The sequence below is a fragment of the Cryptotermes secundus genome, unplaced genomic scaffold (assembly GCF_002891405.2).
Source record: "Cryptotermes secundus unplaced genomic scaffold, Csec_1.0 scaffold954, whole genome shotgun sequence".
NCBI lineage: Eukaryota > Metazoa > Arthropoda > Insecta > Blattodea > Kalotermitidae > Cryptotermes > Cryptotermes secundus.
The window spans coordinates 43,090-66,635 of NW_019727792.1; the positions used below are offsets into that span (position 1 = coordinate 43,090).

Here is a 23,546-nt window from a genome sequence, read left to right on the forward strand (position 1 = left end):
TCAGACAGTTAGTCACCGGCTTCCAACCATAGCGGCCCAGTTCGAGCCCGGGTCAAGAGACACTTGGCAAGTTTTCTCCAAGTACTTCGGTTTCCACTGCCAATTCTCATTCCACAGACTGCTCCACATTCATCATCTATCGTCCGTGGCTGGTACAATAGACCATTTAGTGGCCGACGTACCAAGCGGACTCAAGTCTCACTCCACCCCCGAAACTAAAAAAACCTAAAAAAAATGCTCTAAGCGCTAACTGAATCGAGAAGTAACTCCATAATTTCTGCTTTTCGCCAGATATTGTTGGGATGATCAAATCGATGAGAATGCTATGAGCTGCGGCATGCATAGGAGATACATGAAATGCATGCAAAGTTTTAGAGGAAAATTCTGAACGAGAAAGGCAATTTCACAAACCCAGGCGTAGACAGTACGATAATATTAAAGTGAATTTTAAATACATCCTCTGGGATACAAATCTCTGTAGTTCGTTGAAAGTCAGGTGACGTTTCGGAGAAACATGTCACCTCCATCTTCAGGGTCAAAGAATTAAATAAGCAAGAAGTCAGCATGAAGCAGGTAGGCGAGCTACGCTTTTTACCTGCTTCTTGCTGGTTTCTTCTTCGACCCTGTAGATGCGGATGACATGTCCCTTCGAAACGTCGTTTACTTTCAACGGACTACACAGCGTTATATCCCAGACAATATAACTCTTCATTCGTGTTTCTTATTCAGGGTTCGAATCTAAGTTTGGAGATGAGCAAACCGAACATGTGTAACACACGCATATCGTCCATTATGCTCAGAGCAGCTGGCATTCCTGAAAATACAAAACACTCCCAAAAATACCAGAAGATCACACAGGCATCTTGAAAAAAGGGAAGTGGTAGTTTCGTATATGAAATGATCCGGTACACAAGTTACAATAAACAACGCACCAATTCCAGAAAAATCCGAAGTCAAGTACCTCGGACTCCACTTAGACCAAAAACTAACATGGAAAGCTCACATCCAAGCTAAGAAACTGCAGTTAACAAGAAAGGCAAGAAATATGAACTGGCTATTAGGCAAAAACTCCCAACTGTCAATGGCAAATAAACTTATAATCTACAAACCATATTAAAACCCATCTGGACAAATGGGATTGAACTGTGGAGATGCAGTAAACCCTCCAATACGAAAGTATTACAAGCGTTCCAGTCAAAAATACTACGCTCAATAACAAACGCCCCATGGTTGGTATCCAATCAAACCCTTCATGCAGATCTCGGAATACCCTTCATAAAGGGAGTCATCAACAAAAAAGCCACAAAATATAGAGATCGCATCGTAGACCACGACAACTATCTAATAAATGAACTCGCCGCTGAACCCCTGGCGAACAGGAGACTCCAACGCCGTTAGCCGGAAGACCTAAACTAGGAGACGCGTGAAGACCATCAGTGGATGGTAATTACAACAAGCTAGTACGACACTCAAACATTTATTTATTACTCTGTTGTCACTAGAGTAGATTGTAAATTAGCAACCAAATTAAATAAAAAAAATGTTCCTTGGCTGAGTTTCTTGTTCCGCAGCCAGATGGCAGCAGTGGCAGTCGTGGTTTGCGCAAGCGAAATATTGATCAGCACTGCTCCAGCCAACAGCAGCAACGGCAGTCTGGGGAAATCTTCGCATTGTTGCCCCCACAGGTGCGATCGTCGTCTGTTCCGTGTGCTCATCACTGACATTGTCGTCATTTGTTTCGTGTGATCGCCATTGATATTGTCGTTCTGCTTCTGAAGAGACATAAGTCAAGACTGGAGGATTATTCCTTTCTCTTCTTTCATACGTTTGCGTATTCCAGGTGACAACACAATCACGTGACTCACAATATAAATCGTCTTTTCCTATCCATCCACCTCCCTTGCACTGTCAACACATAACTCCACGGCACCACATGCTCTTATGAAGCGCAGTTTTAATCCTAACATTGTAAGCTCTGAGCTTCATTTAGTTTTTGAATTTGAAAATATCTTTTGAGGTTTCATTTTTACGCTATTTTGTAAACTGCATGAAGAATGATAACACACTACCATATATAACATTGCTTCTCTTTTTTACGACTCCCAGTTTACCAGTTTACCGTCTGAGGACGGTGTGTTCAAGAATGACAATCATAAGTTACGTATTTAATAACTGTGAACATTATTTTATATAAAATTGAGCCTAAAACACGTTATTTAGACTAAAATTCTAATTATAACCTAGCTCTCTAATCATCGTTTTAATCGAAAATCACAAGATTTTTCTCTTCTCCACAGCGTCCAGATAGCTTCTGGGGGCCACCCAGCCTCTTATCCAGCGGGTACTGGAGGCTCTTTCCCCTAGGGTAAAGAGGCTGGGGTGTGAAGCTGATCATTCACCTCCATCCAGTGACGATGTCAAGAAAGGTGGAGCTATACCTCCACTCCCCCATATGTCTCCATGACATAGTGCTTAACTAATTAAGCACTGGGACAACCTTACCTTTTTTAACTTTTATTCGTATGTTCATGCAATAATTCTATTTAAGATTTGAGGTTTTCACGGCAGTGACTGTGAAGAAAGCCGTCTTCTGGGATGTGGCACAGTGTAGATATTGTGTTAACCGACGTTTCGGACGATCGTATCGCCTCCATCTTTAGGGTAGAAGAAAAAAGAAAATCCGCGAGCGAGGAACCAGCGTGAGCAGATGCTCACAGACTAATGTCGGGTCGAATAAACCGAGCTGTATAAGAGCTATTTAAGTTTAAAATCTGGATTAGAATGTCTTAGAAATGACGGTACAGCCTTTCACTCCATGATAAAAACTAGCTAACTTGCTGTTCTCAGCCAATATATGTTGTGAAATGTCTCATAACAGTGAATATTAGGCAAAATATTCGACATATGAAGTGAATCAGCCTAACTACGATACTAATGTAGAATATTTAGGAAATAAAATCCTAAAACATTAGTTGACCATTCCCAGCGCAGGATCCCATCAAAGAGTTCATACTGTCTTACACAAACGTCCTGCATATGGGGCTTTTAAATAGGGTATGTTTAATTGTTCATGATGGAAACGCGTACTGGTACAAGATGAACAGATACTCGTAGACTGGTAAGACGAAGCCAATATTCTTATTGGCGTCCATTCTTTGTCTTCCGTCAAAACTGCAACACTTTACAGTCTACACTTCAATGCTACATGTTTCGGCCTCAAACGGCCATCTTCAGGTGTTTTTTTTTCTTGGTACCACAGCCCCAGTGGGCCTAGGCCTACCTCCATGAACTCCGTTCACTTCGGTTTTTCTAGATCTTACACATACGGTAGGACTCCTTGGGCGGGTGATCAGCTCGTCGCAAGGCCTCTACCTGTAGACAAACACAGAAAAACGCACACAAACATCCATGCCCTGAGTGGGATTCGAACCCACGATCCCGGCTTCCGAGCGAGCGAGACAGTGCATGCCTTAGACCGCTCGGCTACCGTGACCGGCTCAGGTGTTTTTATGTTACAGATATTTTACTAAAACTGTGTTAAAAACTCCTACACTGTTTTAATTCGTGTTAAACTCACACGCTGTAGGCTTCTTTTTAAGTAAAACGAGATAAAATCCTTAAAAATTTTCTGTTGCATATTATTTCACCTCACCCGGGGTGTCGTCATTTTCGTAAATGTATCAAGGTGTTTTTCTCGGCAGCTTGCCCCTCACGTTCGTGGTCTACTCTCAGTTTTTGACTGCCATATGTTCCTGGTTTTTGTGTGCTTCCTCCACAGCGTCTGGTATTGTCTTTACTTCTAACTTTTCGTTGAGAACGAGCCAAAAATTACGTTTCACGACTGTACGTGATGGTCATATACAAAGAAATCCGACAAGATGTGGAGTTGAGGGTTGCTTAGGATATTGACAAAGGACATAACTGGACATAAACTGGAGAGAATCCGCTGCATAGATATTAATATATATAATATTCGGTTTGAATTAGAACATTCATAGACTCTTAAGCTCCTTATTGAGGCAGTATCGATTTTTGAAATGTGTAAAGCGGAGGAAAGAATGTTATGATTATGTTCAATAAGAAGTGCAGAGGTTAATTGCCTTAAAGTATATGACATAAATCTCCTGAAGGGAAACCAGAGAAAATCTACTCAGGATTGGAGACCAGGTTTGATTTTCGAAGCTTCAGAACGTAAACTTATTAATTGCGTCAGCATGTTTAAAGTCGAAGTGTAGTTTAGCCACGTGTTCCAAATAACTGACTATGAAGGACCTGATTTATTTCAGCATGTTTTATCTAAAACCAAATTAACTAAACGACTTTTATGCGTGCTTGTAAACCATATAACTGGCATGTCTAGCAAAACAAATTTTCTTTCAATGTACCCGAAGACTCGGAGGCAATAAATCTTCAGCTGTTGAGGAAAGATCTGCTTATTTTCGATGGAACAATGTCAGATATATCTAATTAAATACAAAGGAGAATAAAAAGAGTTTGAACAAGCATGTTTAAATACAACTATTATATGGCGTCCATTTTAATGTTAGTTCGAGCTAGGTAATTTGTTCAGAAATGGCCGCTGAACGGTAAGAAGTACTGACCACCTCGTGTCAGAGTTTTTCAGAACGGACTGAAGACTAAAATTTCGTTGATCTGTGCTTCAAAATGAATAATTACCATAAATACGAGAGATAAATAATAAACAAAGACAGTTTATTCTGTAGATATGATTATGCACACTTCTTCAAATCTTACCATCCGAACATTACAGTTGAACTTATAAATGGAAAACACACAGGCCTGAAATTTTACGATTAATTTCCTACATCACATAAGATTGTCCCTGAATTATGAAATAGTTAAACATGAAAACAACATGTTGTGTACTGGCCGTATTAGTATTTCCGGTACAAAAAATAGTTACGTAACACATGCTGCCTATTTATGTTCATCGAATACGAAACTTCGCAGGTTCAGTTAATAACAATTTATTAGTTACCAGCTTCATAAATCAAATTTTAAAGACGTATTTCTCACAATCATCACATTGAAGAAAGCAGTCTTCTGGGATTTGGCACCGTATATATGTGGTGTTAACCGACGTTTCGGAGGAACGTATCGCCTCCATCTTCAGGGTAAAAGCAGGCTTTTACCGGTTCTCACGGTCTCTTCGCTTGCGGATTTCTTATATTTTTCCTTCTACCCTGAAGATGGAGGCGANAAAATGTACATTTATATGCTTAGGTATGTAAGCTTTACACTTATCAGACATACAACACTGAACAAAGCTCCGAGGGCCACGTGAACACCGAAAGAGCGGTCCCTCATGCTACAAAATAGTGTTACTCTCTGGGAACAGACAGACGCCTTACAACTTCTTATTTAAGTCAGTAGGTCGGTATTATGGAGTGACCGCCTCTGTGGTCTAGTGGTCAGAGTTCCTGGCTACAGATCCAGAGGTCTCGGGTTGGCTTCCCGGCACTACCAGATTTTCTGAGAAGTAGTGGGTCTGTTACGGGGTCCACTCAGACTCGTGAAGATAATTGAGTAGCTAGTTAAACGGAAAAGTAGCGGTTCCGGGCTAGAAAACCGAGATTAACTGCCGTGGGGATCTGTTGCACTGACCACGCGACACCCTCTATCCGCGTAAGTTGGCACTAACTTCGCCGACAAGCGGCGGTCGCTCAGTCGGTATAGTTCGCTTGCGGACTAAAGACCATGCAGATGTCTACATATATATTTTAGTTAATTTCTGTAAGTGTTCAATAAATCCAATTATCAATCCAATCCCCGTCTACGGTCATTCATATACGTGACAATATTTTATGACAGGAAATATCACTCGTGTAGAGGAAATTAATTAGAGATATTAGTTAGGTAAAGAGGCCATATATGCAAAGTGGCCTCTCGTGATTAGTTCTATAACACCCTTCGATTATAATCGCCCCAAAATTATCGAAAAGTCTGCATCTAGAGGAATCGCTAGACAGGCCTGAATTACTGTCATATAAAAAGGCATTATGTCTATATGAAACCCGTGAAAAGGCTCAAATACGTGCGAGAAAGGGACGGAGATAGTCAGAAATCGATGGGCCAGTGTCACTAGGCCAAGGCCGTTAGTGCAGTGTATTCGGTACATTGGCGTGTTGTTGGTAGCCCTGTGACTGCATTGGCTTTTCTTTCTCCTTGCATAGTAAGACCAGTGAATCATGGTAATATTCAACATTTTTATTTCGGTCTATTTCTTTCGGGTTAAAAATCAGTCTATTCATTTCAAAAAGTAAATATGGTGTACCAGTGAAGAGGCAAAAATACGAGTAAGTTCAACTGCAAATTTTAAACAAAATTAACGAAGAATAATGGTAGACATAAAGAAAGTGCTATTTTTCAAATGCATCTAAATTTAGACCTATATTAACTTAAAATGCTGGGCTAAATGTATAGAAAGCGAGACTATTGAAGTAAATATATCTCAAATTTAACTGTCCTGAAAGTAGTACAGAGCATATTAGTTCCTCTGGCTTGTATTTTTTAGGTTTCCTATTCGAATCTCGGACAGATCTCGCGGTTCTGTCGTTGTTTTCCTCGTGTTCTTCAATCGAATTGAGGAATTTTATCTTACTATGAGTCAGAGCTGTCTCTTTGCCTTCTTCTACCGTTGCAAGGTGTGAGCCAAAGTTCCGTTCAGAAGCTAACTGAACTGTTCCTACTATCTTTTCTTACGTCATAGGCCACGACTTCCGGCAAGACTGTAATCAAATTCATTCAGAACCCAGCCCCTCTAGATGCTGCTTCACGTTTTTTTAGCAATTTATTCTCCCATATTCCTATTTTCTGTTTCCAAAATTCTTATATATCCTCTTTCCTGATTCTGTCCGTCAGTAAAGCTCCTGTCGCCTACCTCAAGAACGTCATTTGAGATGATTTTATCGTTTCCTTGTTCCGCTCTTCTAGTTCCCATGTTCCTCTGCCATACATCGCGACACAAAAGCACAACGCGCAATCTCACGGCTTTTTAAAATCTTCTTTTAATTCCATTTTATTTATTACATTTCTCAGAATTTTCACACAGATACTTATTCATTTTATGCACCGTTCCTTTCCACGGCTTTGGTTCCGTTGTTTGATATACAAACTCCGTGGCTTTAGTCCGCAAGCGAACTATACCGACCGAGCGACCGCCGCTTGTCGGCGAAGTTAGTTCCAACTTAAGCGGATAGAGGGTGACGCGTGGTCAGCGCAAAGGATCCCCACGGCCGTTAACCTCAGTTTTCTAGACCGGGGTCGCCACTTTTCCAATCAAGTAACTCCTCAGTTATCCTCACGAGGCTGAGTGGACCCCGTTTCAGACACACTACTTCTCAGAAAAACTGGTAGCACCGGGAATCGAACCCGGAACCTCTGGTTCTGTAGCCAGGAACTCTGACCACTAGAACACAGAGACGGTCTTGTTTGATATTGTCATGACATATGCCTGTCTTTGTTGCACATCATATTCATTATTTCGCAAAAATACTTTGACGTCAGCAAATAATTTTTAGTTACTAAATTTCTTATTTCCCGGGCATATTACTTTGGTAGCATCTACCTTCCTTCCTCCGGCACTCTGTTTATATGTGGCTAGATGGACCGTGGGAACAGTCCTCATCCTTATCATAACTGTTAACCGTGTTCCCATGCCGATTTTGTGTTCCACTCCCCCCATTAGAGTACATACGCTCTCATACATGACTGTAATGCATTCAGTAAATTTACCAGTACATTATAACTGCTTAGACTGGTCCGTAATTTGGCCCGTTTCGTTCTATCGTATGCTTTTAAGGCATGAATAATGGTAATTTATGATCTCTTAGTTGAATTTGAAGTTCTCCACTGACGTTCTGTAGGAACATGCTGCCTCTAACTTCGGAAACAAAGACCTGCTACACGTATGTAAGCAATGCGCAAGCAACAAGCAACAAGCAACAAGCAACAAGCACATTGTCTCGCATTCATTCAGACAGGAGAGTGACTGATGTGACAGGCTAATCAACTGCCATAGACACAATACTACGCACGCGCGTCTTGAGAGATGAATGCCTCACCCACCCCGACGCACATAGACTACATATTTCTTCGTTGATATTAAAGAATACGTTTCAATTGGTGAAGTTAAAAGAAATGGAGACGCCCATAAAAGTCGAACATTCCCACTGCTCTCTCTGGAACATGGGAATCCATGAGAGTTTTCCACCGTTTCATTCCAGTCTCTTCTAATTTTGTAGACAGTCGGTAGAATTCCTTGGACGGGAGATCAGCCTGCCGCAAGGCCCCTACCTATGCAGGGTAATATAAACACAGAATAAAGGCATACATCCACACATCGAGTAGGATTCGAACCCACGATCTGAATGTTTGAGAACAGAAGATCGCGCGACCAATGTGAGCAGCGACCTACTACATAAAAAAGTTTTTTTTTTTTATTTTTGTATTGCTGGTGGGGTGGGACTAAGTCCCTTGTACTGCGGCCACTTCTGGCCTATTGTACCAGCCCCAGATGATAGGTGAGGGTGATTGTGGAGCAATTGGTGGAAAGAAGATTGGCAGGGGAAACCGAAGTACTCGGAGAAAACNCTTTGTCCGCCACAAATCCCACTTGATCAGACCCGTGATCGAACCCGGGCCGCCGCGGTGGGAAGCCAGCGACTAACCGCTTGAGCTATGGCGCGGCCTCACATAAAAAAGTAAGTAAGTAAAGCTATCCCTGTAACAGGAAAATTATTTAATTAATTCCTAGTACTCATTTCTGTTAGAGGCTGAGTCGACCCCAGGGCCACATTCTGGCTAGCAGGATTAGTTCAATTGAAAAAAATCCAATGACCTCATCGAGACTTGAACCCGCGACCTTCAGGCTTGTAGCATAGTGCCTCAACCATTACGTTACGGCGTGTCCCCCCCTACTTCATAAATCTATGGTTAATTACATACGTTGGTTTTTAAACAAATTTAATTATTATTTCCCGAAATCAAATATCAACAAGGATTTTCAGTAGAGCATTTTCTTGTCAGTTTTTCTCAAATATCATTTGTGAATACACTGAGTAGTTTTCGACACATGCATCTCCTTTCGCTGAGCTAGTGATATCAACAGCTGTCTATCTAAAAATATGCACTCAGCTTAGGAACCTGCACCGTTGCTCCCGCGCGTCCCAATTCTTGTCTGGCTCACCACATCCAACACTCTTACGACATTCTTGTTTCATTATTTCCATAGAGTGCGCCTCAGCCTTGACACAATCTAGCCTTTCATTATGCGATCCTGCCAACTGCCGCGGCAAATATAGCTCGCTGGCATCCCAGCTTTATTTTTACTAGTATTTTGCTTATATTCCCTATAGTAACATCAGGATCAAGCACTCGAGATTCTAGGATCAGTGCACATTAAAGTTCGGAAAGTGAAAGGTGAAACGCATACACTGCACGTCAAGAAAATCAAACACGACTTGATATATTATGGTAAGTATTCATTTATTGTCACGTGGTTCAAATCGTTTAAGTTCAAAGAATAAAAACGTAGTATTCACTCATAGCAAACACATTTCGATACTGGGTATTCATTAAGTGTCTTTAATATGCCAAGATTATAAAACTTTAGTTAAGAGAAGCAAAATATTGTATCAGCCAAATTTTCAATTTCGAAGCCGTGAAATAATTTTCACTTTTTGATTTGAAACCTGTGCCTTGTATTCTACCAGAACATTTCTCTTTATCCTGCCCTCTTTAGATGTTCAAGCAAAGACAAAGTAGGAAATGGAAAAACAGCAGTGTATCATAAGCAATTCAAACCAACAGTATGTATGATATTCCGAAGCAAAGTTATTAATTTGTGTCTGGTGAGTAAGTCGAGTTAGTTCAGAAAACTTTCTCGACGATAAAGGGATAGAGTAACTGATATATTTATTAAATTTTTTTCATTTATAAAAAAATTACTTAAACATTTTCTAAATATTAATTAAGCTTAAACTTGAAAGGGCCGTGCCACAGCTCAAGCAGTTAGTCGCTAGCTTCCCACCGCGGCGGCCCGGGTTCGATATCCGGTCTGGTCAAGTGGGATCTGTGGTGGACAAAGTGGCGCTGGGGCAGGCTTTGTCCGAGTATACTTCGGTTTCCCCTGCCAATCTTCATTCCACCAAATTCTCCATCATCATAATCACCCGGGGCAGGTACAATAGGCCAATCAGTGGCCGCCGTGCCGAGTGGACCCAACTGGACTCCACCCACAACTAAGTGAACTAAAAAATAAAACTTAAACTTTTTAACACTACGCATTAGGTATAAAATTAATTAAAGAGAAATTACAATCTTTTTTTATTCAACACACTTGATTACTCGGAACGCACTCTCTACCAACAACTACTGCAAATGAATATTAAAAGTATGCAATTCGTAATTGTATGTAAGATTCTTATGAACAAATTAACTCATGTCAGTTTCTGTAACGAATTAATGCGTTCCAAATTAAAGTACTTATTTTATTTTCTGCTTTAAATATCAAGTTTTAAAGAGTAAACTCTGGAAATCAGATCCTACAAACTACAAGTCTTTAAATGAAAATATCAACTGTAATTTATTTCCGAACCCTGAAGGTGGCTCCACTGTGAGACAAACAAATTTGCAACAGAGCAAGTTAACAAAATATTTACATGTGATGTGAAGGATAGATTTTGTTTTTGTCTTAAGCCTTCAAACATATTAATATATTTTGCTGGACCAAATGTTTACACGAAACGCAATATATTTTAACCTTCTGGCATGCTGATGTTTTGATTATTTCCCAGTAAATTTCATAAGAAATTAAAGATTTAAATTATCCTTTTTATTCTACCTCACTCGTAGGACACAATGGCACAGCTGTTGTGGTTCAAAGGAACACATTTCTGCTGACATTTCTATCAGATTTCTTTTGTAATAAGGTTTTTATGAGACACAAACGATGACTTAGAACTTCGTATTTCTTAATCTCAAAAGGTATTTTCAATATCAGAAATGCAAATTCTTACAGTTAAGCAATGTCTTAAACAATGCGACAGTAGAAGAATTCCAGATAACTAATCAAGTACATAAATGTGATATAACTCTGCATAACTTCTACTCTTCTCCAAGTATAATTAGAATGATCACGTCAAGGAGGATGATGTGGGCAGGGCATGTAGCAAGAATGGGGGAGACGAGGAATGCGTATAGGATATTGGTGGGAAAACCAGAAGGAAAGAGGCCACTGGGAAGACCAAGGCGTAGGCGAGTGGACAATATAAAATGGATCTTACAGAGATAGGATGGGATGGTATGGACTGGATTGATCTGGCTCAGGATAGGGACCAGTGGAGGGCTCTTGCGAACACGGTAATGAACACTCGGGTTTCCATAAAATGCTGAGAAATTCTTGAATAGCTGCAGATTTGGCGGCTCCTCAAGAAGGGCTCAGCTCAATAAGCAAGTATAAGTCTGCTCCAACTTTCTTTGGTTTTTACTTTACTTTCTTATAGCCTCATGTTCACCAGAATGCAATGTTTCGTTTTGCTCCAGCCAAACCGTCTTGAAGTTAATGACTGTAACCTGAAAAGCAATGACTGGAGAATACTGTAACTCATCTGCATTCTCAAATATTATAATATATCGTAGAACTGCATGAAAATGCTTTCAGAGGAATGGCCGGCTTTTTCACATCTCGCTACTCATTCAGCTAGCGGAAGCATTAGTTTGTAAACAGTGGTTCTTAAATCATCGCCATCTATGAGCCGATTGTCTAGACAATGTGTGACCCTCAACGTCTCACAACCGTATGGGCCTTCACGGCCTGGTACAGGGATAGCTTTACCTTTTACTTTACTTACCACAACGACATACAAAGCTCAGATAATGATTAACTTTCCTGTTTGAACTCCGTAACCAAACGCTCCGATCATGACATGGCAAATAAAACTCAAACAAATAAAACAGAATGAAAGTATTGTGAATTTAATGCAATATTAAGTTATAAAACATTTTATTTTGTCACATGTAATACACGTATTGGAGCCGGGATAGCGCAGTCGGTATAGCGACTGGCTACGAGCTGGACGACCGAGGGGTCCGAGTTCGAGTCCGAGTATGGTCAAGAATTCTCTCTCATCCACATCGTCCTGACCGGCTCTGGGGCCCTCCCCACAGCTTCCTATCCAATGGGTACCGGAGATATTTCCCCGGGGGTAAAGTGACCTGAGCGTGAAGCTGACCACTCACCTCCATCTAGTGCCGAGGTCAAGAAAACGTAGATCTATACACCCACTTCCCCATACGCCTTCATGGCGTAGTGCTTAATTAGTTAAGCACAGGGACAACTTTACCTTTTACCTTTATAATAAAATTAGTTGAAACATAATTCTTTAAAAGCTAATGCGACTACGGTTTTAAAAAACATACAGTCAACAACGTATCATATGCTGCATACTTCACTACTTTCCATTGTTGCACAGTGCAGGGGTTATCTGTCTGGGACAACTAGTAGAAGCCAATGTATTTATAGAAAAAGATGTAAATGTAAATAATTAAACTATGAATAGCTGTACTCCTCGTGTTCACCCATCATATCATTTCCCAAAGTGGTGATTCGGTACACTCAATTTTACATAAAGTACCAAAGAAAAAATACTTTTTTGGTCTGTGAAATGTTGCAATTATGTAGACACGAAGCCCTCAAGCAATGCGATATGAGCATAACACGCTCATCCTCAACGCTGGAAAACGTTTCCGTTCATTCAATGCAAATTCCAGACGCTTCATGACTAGCAGTCGAACACTTACGAAATTATTATGAATACTGTGAAACTCTAGCGGGCACAAAAGATCTTTTCCGGGGGGAAAAAGTTATCTGTGGGCATAAAGTTGGTGATCCGTGGCGTAGCAAATAATCTTATAATTTAAAATTCATTTACACCAGTACTAAGCTAATATTTTATTCGTTAATGTGCTGTGTGTAGACTTAGGTTCTTACATAAGATATATTAAACAAGAAGTTCTGAGAAGAACTAACCGCCTGTTTTCCTTGATACATGAACCGTATAGAAGACGACGCGTTCAACAATTCTTCTACTGTTGCATGTGTATTCGTTGCTGCGGTAACGGTTTTATCGAGCCGTTGCTTAGCAAAGATAGGAGGTACACATACAGACACACAGACTGATGGGAAAGATTTATGAAGCACGCTGTTAAGATGGCTTAAGGTTGCATGATATACTTACCAACTTTCATAAAGCTAAGTTCAGGCATTCAAAAGGTAATAGAAGGGATACACAGACAGCGTGGAGATCGCATATGCTTATTTTAGGAAAGTAGTTTAAAACGGCAAATGTTTCCTCATTCCAAACGGTGAATTTAATCATAATGAATAATATGTTAAGTTTATGGACAATATTCGAATATATAAAACGCTGTCTGTAATGCTCATTGTAGCCGGTCATATATCATGTACGTTTATGTCATCCATTAGAACTCGTCAGCTTTATCGCAAATGTAATTGGATGAACTCTCCTCAGAGTTAACGTAGAGCTGTCATTGTTTTCAGGCTACTCAACTTGAAAGGAAGGAATACGACTTAACTCCACTTAGAGAATCAAAACTGCCTATCATATGGGTACTGGGTAAGTAGCTTGCATGTTTAGAATATACTGCGAAACCGCATACACGTACATACGGGTACATACAGAGCTGTTTCCTTCCTGTTAGCATGCGAACTGGCTATGCACATGCGCACATCATAATTTCTCATCCTGGTCGTCTTATAAAACGGTACTGTCATATTATATGGGCACATAAAACGGTCTCTACGATGTCCTTCTGAGAAATTCGCTGATCATTTAATATCCAAAATTCGAGATGACATGTTCATAAATTATATTCACAGTGTATTTTTTGCCCTAGACGTAGGTCTAATTCATCATCATCATCATCATCAGTAATCTGTCAAGACGACAGGTCCACAGTCTCTTTCAAAACAATTCCTCCACTTAATGCGATCTAGAGCTTTCTCCTTCAAATGACAGTATCCTCTTCTGTCCCCAAGGTCATCCAGCATCTTCTTACGTCTTCTTCCTCGTCTTCTTGTCACTTNTCCTGGTCGTCTTATAAAACGGTACTGTCATATTATATGGGCACATAAAACGGTCTCTACGATGTCCTTCTGAGAAATTCGCTGATCATTTAATATCCAAAATTCGAGATGACATGTTCATAAATTATATTCACAGTGTATTTTTTGCCCTAGACGTAGGTCTAATTATGGCAAAATAAATATTACAAATATCAAGAAATTCTAAAATAGGATGTTGTTACAAAAAGATCGATAACTACATATTATTACTGAGAATTTTACTAAAATGTGATAAATTTTTCACATATTCCCAACATCGGCATTACTCCCGTTTACACCTGACATCTGGGCAAGCCTCACCGCCATGCGGGTGCATTTAGTGTGAAAGAATATTTCTCCATACTATCCTATCGGAAATTTCAAAGACAATATTCGTCAGTTATGTGAACACACTTTGTTGACAAGGTTACCTGATTATGACTATGCTTCTTCGTAAAGTGTATAACTTTAACTCAGTTTCTACAGTATTAACAAATTATATTTTGATGTAAAATTACAATGCCACTAACGTGTTTCACTTTAAAATATTCATCATCTTCTTCCAATTCAAATATTTGCTGTAAAGCCAGTTCCCATGTTCAGAAGTTTTACAACTGACCTTTTCATCTACTTTTCTCATATCTCTCTCTCTCTCTCTTTTATAACTATAACTCTATAAGCAGAGCTCTAGTCGATCTAGTGCTCCCCGAAGCTTTCTTTAATGCGGGACGCCGTTCTGGTGGTATTTAGAAAGAATTATGTCAAATACAAAAATTAATTATAGGTTATTTAATTTCCGCTCTGTCTGGGATGTAAGCGTGAGCCTCTTGAATTAGGCTGTGTGCGTGTCGTGAGCTCTTTGTGGTACAATTCTGCTTTAAAAGGTGGAAAGCTTTCATTACTTAACAAAAGACCGGCCTCATATCACGATTCATACCTATATGTTTCAATCCGAAACTGCGTGCCAAAGCGTCCCGCGATTTTTATTTTTAGGACTACACCCATGCCTAGGGGCACGTGGTAGCGTAGTTAGTTGAGGCACTATGCTACAAGCCAGAAGGTCGCGGGTTCGAGTCCCGATGAGATAGTTTGATTTTTTTTTTCAATTTACCTAATCCTTCCAGCCGCACTATGGCCCTGTGGTCGACTCAGCCTCTAACAGAAATGAGTACCAGGAATATTCTTGGGGTGTAAAGGGCGGCCGGCGCGTAAGGCTGACAACCTTACCGCCATCCATGAGCCGATTGTCTAGAGAGAATGTGGGAACCTCAACACCTCACAACCCTATGTGCCTCAACGGCCTGTTACAGGGATAGCTTTACTTTTTACTTTTTTGTGGCTTTTATACCCATGCCTACATGCACGCTGATCTTGGTAGTTTAGTAACTTTCGCGGTATCCATACCAATCTGTACGGTCCTTTAAGGTCGCGATGTCAGCGCTGTCTGTCGATGTGTCACACACAGGTGGGCCAGGCTCCGGCAAAGGCACACAGTGCGACAAGATCGTGGCAAAGTATGGCTTCACCCACCTGTCTACAGGAGACCTGCTGCGGAGTGAGGTACAGTCAGGCTCCGGGCGGGGACAGAAACTCAACGCCATTATGGAACAGGGTGAACTCGTACCTCTGGTAGGTGCAATTAGCTGTTACGTTTAAATTTCCTGGACATCTCCTCCTAGTATACTAACTCCATCAAGCAGAATCCTTCTTGAAAAGCTAATAGTTACTCAGTTTGTTAAGAAATTCCCAGCATTTTTATGGAAACCGTAGGATAAGTAATATGTCCCCCCCCCTTTGGCACTACAGCCCCAGTGGGCCTAGGCCTACCTCCATGAACTTCTCCGTTCACTTCGGTTTTTCTAGATCTTACCCATTCGGTAGGACTCCTTGGGCGGGTGATCAGCTCGTTGCAAGGTCTCTACTTGTACACAAACACAGAAAAACGCACAATAAACATCCATGCCCTGAGTGGGATTCGAACCCACGATCCCGGCTTCCGAGCGAGCGAAGACTGTGCATGCCTTAGACCGCTCGGCTACCGTGACCGGCAAGTAATATGTTCACAAGAGCTCAATTCTGCTGTTGTACCGTCTTCTCCTGGTGCTTTATTATTCTTTGTTTTTTGAATACGTTCTCCTGTTTCCTCACGTGTTGCTGTATTTACCTCTTCGTCTTCTTCGTCTGTTGTTGTTCTTCCTGTTCTTATTTCTTCTTGTTTGTTTTCATTCCTTTCCCTTTCTTCATTTTCTTTTTCGATGTTTAGTAGTTTTTTAAGTATTCTTCACATCGCTGTAGTACTTTCCCTTCTTCTCTTATTATTTCACGGTCTTTGTTTCTACTTCTTGGTTGAAATCCTCTTTTTAGTTTATCTATTGCCCTGTAAAATTCTCTTCTCTAATTCTGATCTTTAAATTTATTTACGTCCTCTAACTGTTTCCTCATTCTTTCCTTTTTCTTCTTCTTACGTGTTCTAATTTGCTTTCCTTCTTAATTCTTGATATATTTCACAGTTTGCTCTTGTTTCTTCTTGTAGCATTCCTTTTCTAACACCGTTCTTCTCTGATATTACTTTTGCGCACTCTTCATCGAACCATACATTATGACGTTGATTTCCTTCTTTGCCCACTGTCCCATCTGTTACTTCCTTTATTACCTTTCCTATCCTCTTCCCATTTTCCTCTACGTTTCCTTCTTCTTTGCATTCTCTTATTTTCTCTTCAATTTTCCTCTGATGTTCTTATTTTATTTCCTTGTTTTCCTGTAGTTGTGTACATCCCACTTCTTTGGCTTCATTCCTTCCAACTTCTGTACACTGGCAATTCTTCCTCTTACTCTAATTTTGACCAAGTAACCAAGTAACCACAGTTTGGTCCTCTGCTGCTCTTCACGTCTGCTGTCTTGACGGCACCAGCACATGGTCTATTTCGTTAACTTCATTTGATCCTGGCATTTTCCATGTTCCTGGGTGTACAATTTTTTGCGGAAATGTTGTGCTTTTTATCTTCAATCCATTTCTGGTACCAAACTGTCCTAGTGAGTTACCGTTTTCATTACTGATATCGTGTATTGTGTATTTTCCTGCCGCTTTATTTTGATACTCTTCTCTCCCTATCCTTGCGTTGAAGTCTCCCATTATTATTACTAAATCGTACTTCTGAATTTTATGATAGGTTCCCTCTAAACATTCACAGAACTCTTCTTTCTCTCTTCCTTCTTTATCTTCCGTTGGGCATGCACTGATATTATTATAATATTGCTATATCTCCTTTCGTTCTTAACTTACAGATTCTATCAGTAATTGTTTCGTATTCCAGCATACTTTCTTTTATTTTTCTTGTTATCATAAACCCTGTTCCAAACTGAACGGTTCCTTCTTGTGACGCACTGTACATTATAGTAAATTCTGTTTCATCTATTCTGCCGGTTCCTTGCCATCTTGCGATAATGTTAATTTTGTAGTGTAACATTTCTTGGGCTACTTCCTGCATCTTTCCGGGGTGCAGCATCGTGCGTACATTCCAAGTTGCCATTGTAATATCATTGCTCCTTGTCCTTTGCTTAATTCGTTTCTCATATGTTCCACTTATCCGAGGCTGGTTGTTAGGTTTCTGAACAAAATTCCTCCAAACTGGAGGACCAAGGTATCTCTCTTAGTCTGGACTCTACCCTTTTTTTTTCTCCCCCCCCCCCGGCATGGGTGACCCTCCCGGCCGTTAAACTAAACGCACCTCCGGCATCGCTCTCCNTGACCCTACCGGCAGTTAAACTACACGTACCTCCGGCATAGCTCTCCGGGTCAGAGTCACGCAAGCCCCACGACAAGGTGGAGACACCTTTGGAGGGTACTGTCAGACTTATGACAGCAAATTTCGTAGTGTTTCGATGGTTTCGCGGCTACTGCCTCATGCTGTATATATAGTGAAATTGTGAATGAACACGTGACAGCATGGCAGTAGACAAAACCGTCGACACAACTACAAAAACTGCATTAGTAAGACTGACGACAAATATCAAATTCTGATGTTAAGTGAACGTTAAATACAGTTTGCCCTTCGGCTACCAGGAATTAGGTTCTCTGGACCCTTCGCATATAAAATTATTTCTGAAGTAACTTAATGGCTGAAAGGGGTCAGATGAAAAGAAATTGTCTGTAAATCTGCACATCTCTGTGCTATGTGGGCACAAATCTACGTATACGGGAACACAACTCAATAAATTAAGCTTAATTAAGCGTTCATCTTGGAAGACAACAGAAGATGGATTTCACAAATATATGTGTTGAGCAATAAAAATCAAAATGACTGACTTAGGCTATGCAAAGGTCTCTCTTACCAAATTTCACCAAAAAAAATATTAACGGTTTACGCAGAAGGAAGTTTACTTGTGCCCTTATGTAATCAGGTAATAGGGCTAAAAGAAAGACCGGCCATCTAAAGCTATGCATCTGTCTTCGTTATGGATCAGTATGGCTGAAAATCGGAATTATACGACAACTTTTAGTGGATGTCTCCAGTGTGAAATAAGAAAAAGTGCTCAACAGTTTAGGTTCTCATGCTAGATTACAGACAGAAGGACAAACATCGCATTCACACACGTCGTTCTTTCCTTTCTTTCCTTTATTTTGTAAAAAAAAAATGCCTAAAAACGAAAGAAAAATGAAATCGCAATATTTTGCTCTGGATACAATCATAACGTCACAGCATATAGGAACCACATTGTTTTGCTTTATAACATTCACCTATTCATTCATTTGTCAATGGCTCTACAGCCCTTTGTTGGACCCTGACCTCTTCTTCAGTTTCATAATCTTTTTTTCACAGACGGTAGGACTCCTTGGACGAGTGATCAGTCCGTCGCAAACCCGCTACACACACACAGAATAAACACATACACAAATATCCATGCCTGGTGTAAGAAGACTTCATGATTTATACCGCGCGGCCACTGCGATAGGTCGTGTTGAGCTACAACTCACATAAATTTAAGGTACCGGATACAATGAAGATCAAGGCCAAGGAAGTATACATGACAAATGGCGTGTCTAAAAGACACGTTCTTCGAGAGCAGATTCAACTGAAGACGTTTCTTCCTGTTTTCATTTAAGAGCGTGTATGCTTACTCCATCTCCGTTACAGGACGCAGTTCTGGGACTCCTTGCGGAAGCCATGCTTGCCAATGTAACTTCGTCAAAAGGCTTCCTTATCGACGGCTACCCACGAGAACTGGAACAGGGCCTCACATTCGAGAAGCAAGTAAGTGATGGCGTGCAAGAACGATTGGACGGCCCTTTTCAGTCTGTGTTCACGCTTAACGTAGATAGCAAAAGTACAGAGGCATAAAAGTCAATTAACCTAAAATATTCCTTCGTATTAACGGAAATATTCAGTTCTAAACCTGCCAGTCAATCTGTAGAACAGTATCACAGCGTTGAGCTGTACATTGGACATGGAGGATCTCATTTCGAACAATTTATGTAAATTCAGTAAGTAACGATAAAATTTCTAATGTATTTTAACGCACATTTTACTAACCGTTCCACTGACTTCTGGGTCATTCTGTATTTCACCTGCATATGAGTTTCTTTCCAGAACAGCTACATCATCATCATCATCATCATCAGTAATCTGTCAGACGACAGGTCCACAGTCTCTTCCAAAACAGTTTCTCCACTTAATGCGATCTTCTGTTTTTGGAAAGAGACTATCCNTGAAAATATACTGTGTGGCCGGTGTTCTGAACAGTATATATAATTATGCATGACTGCAAGTTCCAACCCTTTCAAGAATAACACAGTTCCTGAAAAAATGAATTATATATAATAATAAATCAATCAGATCATAAAGCAACGATGAATACCTTCTACATAAAGTTCTATCTAATTGTTCTAGAAACAGATATGAAATTATTCCCTGTTCGTAATTTCATACATAAGACACGTGTGCCTACGTCTATGATTTCCTACAGTGAACCGAGGATATTGCCCTCAAGAGAGTGTGCATTACTTTCTAGATAATAAAAGGCTTAGAACTAGGCTGACATGTCTACGTCACTATAGTGTCACAGAAAATACCTAAACATACCACGTTTATTCATTTCCGTAAAATAAATCTGTGTGTTACAAACCCGTGGAATCGTAAGAACTATGGGACGTAAATACACGTACAAACTCCGCGATTTTTGTCCATAAACGAACTATACCGACCGAGCGATCGCCGCTTGTCGACGAAGTTAATGCCAACTTTAGCGGATAGAGGGTGTCGCGTGGTCATCGCAACGAATCCCCACGGCCGTTAACTTCGGATTTATAGACAGGAGCCGCTATTTCCTTGAAATAGCTCCTCAATTATCCTCACGAGGCTAAGTGGACCCCGTTCCAGACCCACTACTTCTCAGAAAAAATTTGGTAGCGCCGGGAATCAAACACGGACCTCTGGATATATAGTCAGGAACGCTGACCACTATACCACAGAGGCGGTTCGAATACACCTACAATAATTATTATATTAATTCACCCCGTTAATCATAATGAAGCAAATCTATATGCTCCCATTTTCCCCTGCAGATTTCTGAATGCACCATAATCCTCAACTTCGAAGTTAGCCCTGAAACTATGACGAAACGTCTACTCCATCGAGCTCAAACGTCGGGGCGAGTAGATGATAACGAGGAGACCATCAAGAAGCGCCTGGACACGTTCAGCAAGCACAGCAAACCCGTCATTGAACACTTCTCCAACAAATGTAAGACGGTGAGTGAGCTGCTACATTCCTCCTTCCGCCTTTCTTTCTGTTTCCGCTCTGCATATACTTCCGGTTTCATTTCGCATTTCATTGATCCTTTGAGACGTCTATATAAAACTCTTTGGTTCTGTAAGACTTGAGTGAAATGTGGCAAAATCTGATCCCCAGACAGGTATATAGAATATGGCAATTTTAACTTATACAAGAATTGAACTAGGGACGAAAGGAATGTACTTTGACTCATGCTCATTTGTTTTACAAATTCAGTAGGGCAATTCTTTGACTTTTATTTCTGAAATTATGTGGCCAATAAATCAAAATTACCTTATATTAAGCACTGTTTGTGGCTTATTCCGATATCAGACAAGTTTTGTTTTCTCTGATTAAGTTTCTTGGTATTAGTTCAAAAAATTACATTGACGAAGGCCACGATCCTACGGCTTTACACTTCATGCATGAATTTTTGTTACTGTGTCCGGTCACATCAGTAATAAGGGCCCGATATCGGAGTTTAATTCCCGACTGAGAAGAAAAAATATCTCAACTTGCAACAATATTCCTTAAAAAACTGCATAATTAAAAAATGTCAAACGCCTTGTTTTTTGTGTTCTTACAGTCTGTCTATCTATCTATCTACCTATCCGTCTGTACGTTGGTCCGTCCATCCATCTATATTTATATCTATCTATGGCCTTTTGTTGGACCTTGACCGCCTTTTCAGTTCCTTAATCCTATATAAAATGTTAGTAGAACTCCTTAGACGGGGGATCAGTCCGTAGCAAGGCCGCTACCTACACACAGAGTAACACAAACACAGAATAAATGCACATAGACATCCATGCCTCGAGTGGGATTCGAACCCATGATCCCAATATTCGAGCGAGCAAAGACAATCCATGCCTTGGACCCTGCGGCCACTGTGATCGGCTCTTACAGCATTAGCATGTGCAAAGACAAGTCAAATCCACTGAAATCATACATAAGGATTTGGCACTCCCTCTGACACTAGTCAGCTGAGATCAAGCTCATGCTCCAGTCGTATTCAAATAGTATAAATTATTTATTTATATCGTGTTATTTATTCTACGCCTTTACGTGACTGTTGTATGACAGAACTTAGTAGCCGGGATTCGATCCCAAAACGGTTAAGAGTCCCCTCACGTCCTCATATTCATATGCGCTTGGGGCTCACTCCGACACTGAAAAGCACTCTGATGTGTCCGCTTCGAATCTCGAAATGAAAACCATCAGTCCTGCTTCTCTTATATTTTCTTCTTACTCTAGCCAGGAGAAATTTGTTACAGTTCCTTCGTGTGAGGCACAGCTTCCTTCTTCGTCCCTCTCATTTCAACATTCACAAGTTCCTTACCATCCAACGTTATCAAAATACTGAGTCGATAAAGTGTGGTTAAATAAACTATAACAGTAACAAGCTATATCCGACTTCAAGTTCTTTAAGGGTAAAATAATTGTGTCCCATCTTGTTTTTCCCTACAGATAAATGCGGAAAGGGATCCAACAGAAATCTTCAAAGATATTGAAGCTTGCCTGGACAGTCTGGCTAACATAAATGGCTTTTAAGAAATGAAGAGACGCCCAACAACGACGCTGGGAGTTTTATAAATATGATGATACCAATTTGTGGCTTTCCGAAAATAATTTTACGCACTAGAAACTGAGAAACGAAAACAATCAGCCATCATTTTAAAATAACGTTGTCAAAAACAAATGTGTAGGGAGGTGAAACATAATAACACTCAATTTTTAAAGTGAGTTCACTTGTATTTATTAAATACACTTCACACCATTCAATTCATTCTAATATACACAGGCCTAATTTTGTTCTAGAGTAAAATATTCAATTTCGTCTGCATGAGGTCTCCTGCCCGAAATAAATTAGGTGTATGTACAGACTTTAAATAGGTCTCGATTTAAACGGCTGTCTAAAGCAAAAAAAAAAATATTTGGCTCATAAATATTTAAGATAGAATGCACGCAGGTCATCCAGAAAGTAAAGATTGTTTCTTGATTTAAAAATAAATTAATTAAAAAATTGTATTTTATGTCATTGCTGCAGACTTTAAATCATTCGTTTACATAATCCTCATCAAGATTCAGGCATAGTACATATATCTATCATATGAGGAGTTTCTGTAAGCCTGCATCGCAGAATCTGCCACCGTCCAATGAACTATTCTTTAACAATCTTCTTCACGCCTTCATGGCTACCCACGTTATGCTATGCACAAACCATCTTTACTTTCCGGACTGCCTTAGTATAATATAAAATATAAAAAGATATTTGATAATTACTTTAATTTGGAGTACCACATTTCTCTATTCGATATCAACTAAATTTAAGATGAAAATTTTTACGCTGTTCCAATTAAATATGCAATAAATATTTGCTTGTAAAAACAACAGAACTCAGCAAAACACCAAGATTATTGCTTTGAATGGAGGCCCAAGGTTTAACTATCTCAAAACCATAATCCAGTTAAAAGCTTCAACTGATTGTATTCCTATATGAACTTTTACTTCTATCCGTATGAATGTATTCACATTATTGCACTCAGCAAGAAAAATAGCAATAAATACAAAGGTACTTCTTGTTGTGTTGTATTATATGAAACTGTATATTATGAACTTATTCTGCATGA

At 40.0% G+C, this 23,546-nt stretch overlaps 1 protein-coding gene across 1 annotated transcript; it reads left to right on the forward strand.

Annotated features, from left to right (window-relative positions):
• Positions 1 to 1,641: 1,641 nt before the first annotated feature.
• Positions 1,642 to 23,495, forward strand: LOC111865031 (adenylate kinase isoenzyme 1). The gene is made up of 7 exons (XM_023852733.2): positions 1,642 to 1,840; positions 9,378 to 9,495; positions 13,583 to 13,658; positions 15,612 to 15,775; positions 19,282 to 19,398; positions 20,709 to 20,894; positions 22,384 to 23,495. Exons 2-7 carry the CDS (start codon positions 9,493 to 9,495, stop codon positions 22,465 to 22,467), a joined length of 630 nt encoding a protein of 209 aa, XP_023708501.1. The 5' UTR covers positions 1,642 to 1,840; positions 9,378 to 9,492; the 3' UTR covers positions 22,468 to 23,495.
• Positions 23,496 to 23,546: the final 51 nt, after the last annotated feature.

Excerpts from the sequence above, each read along its gene's own strand:
- LOC111865031 (XM_023852733.2), top strand. Across the intron at positions 15,776-19,281 it reads AGGGTGAACTCGTACCTCTG|GACGCAGTTCTGGGACTCCT; the intron begins GTAGGTGCAATT and ends TCTCCGTTACAG. Across the intron at positions 19,399-20,708 it reads GCCTCACATTCGAGAAGCAA|ATTTCTGAATGCACCATAAT; the intron begins GTAAGTGATGGC and ends TTTCCCCTGCAG.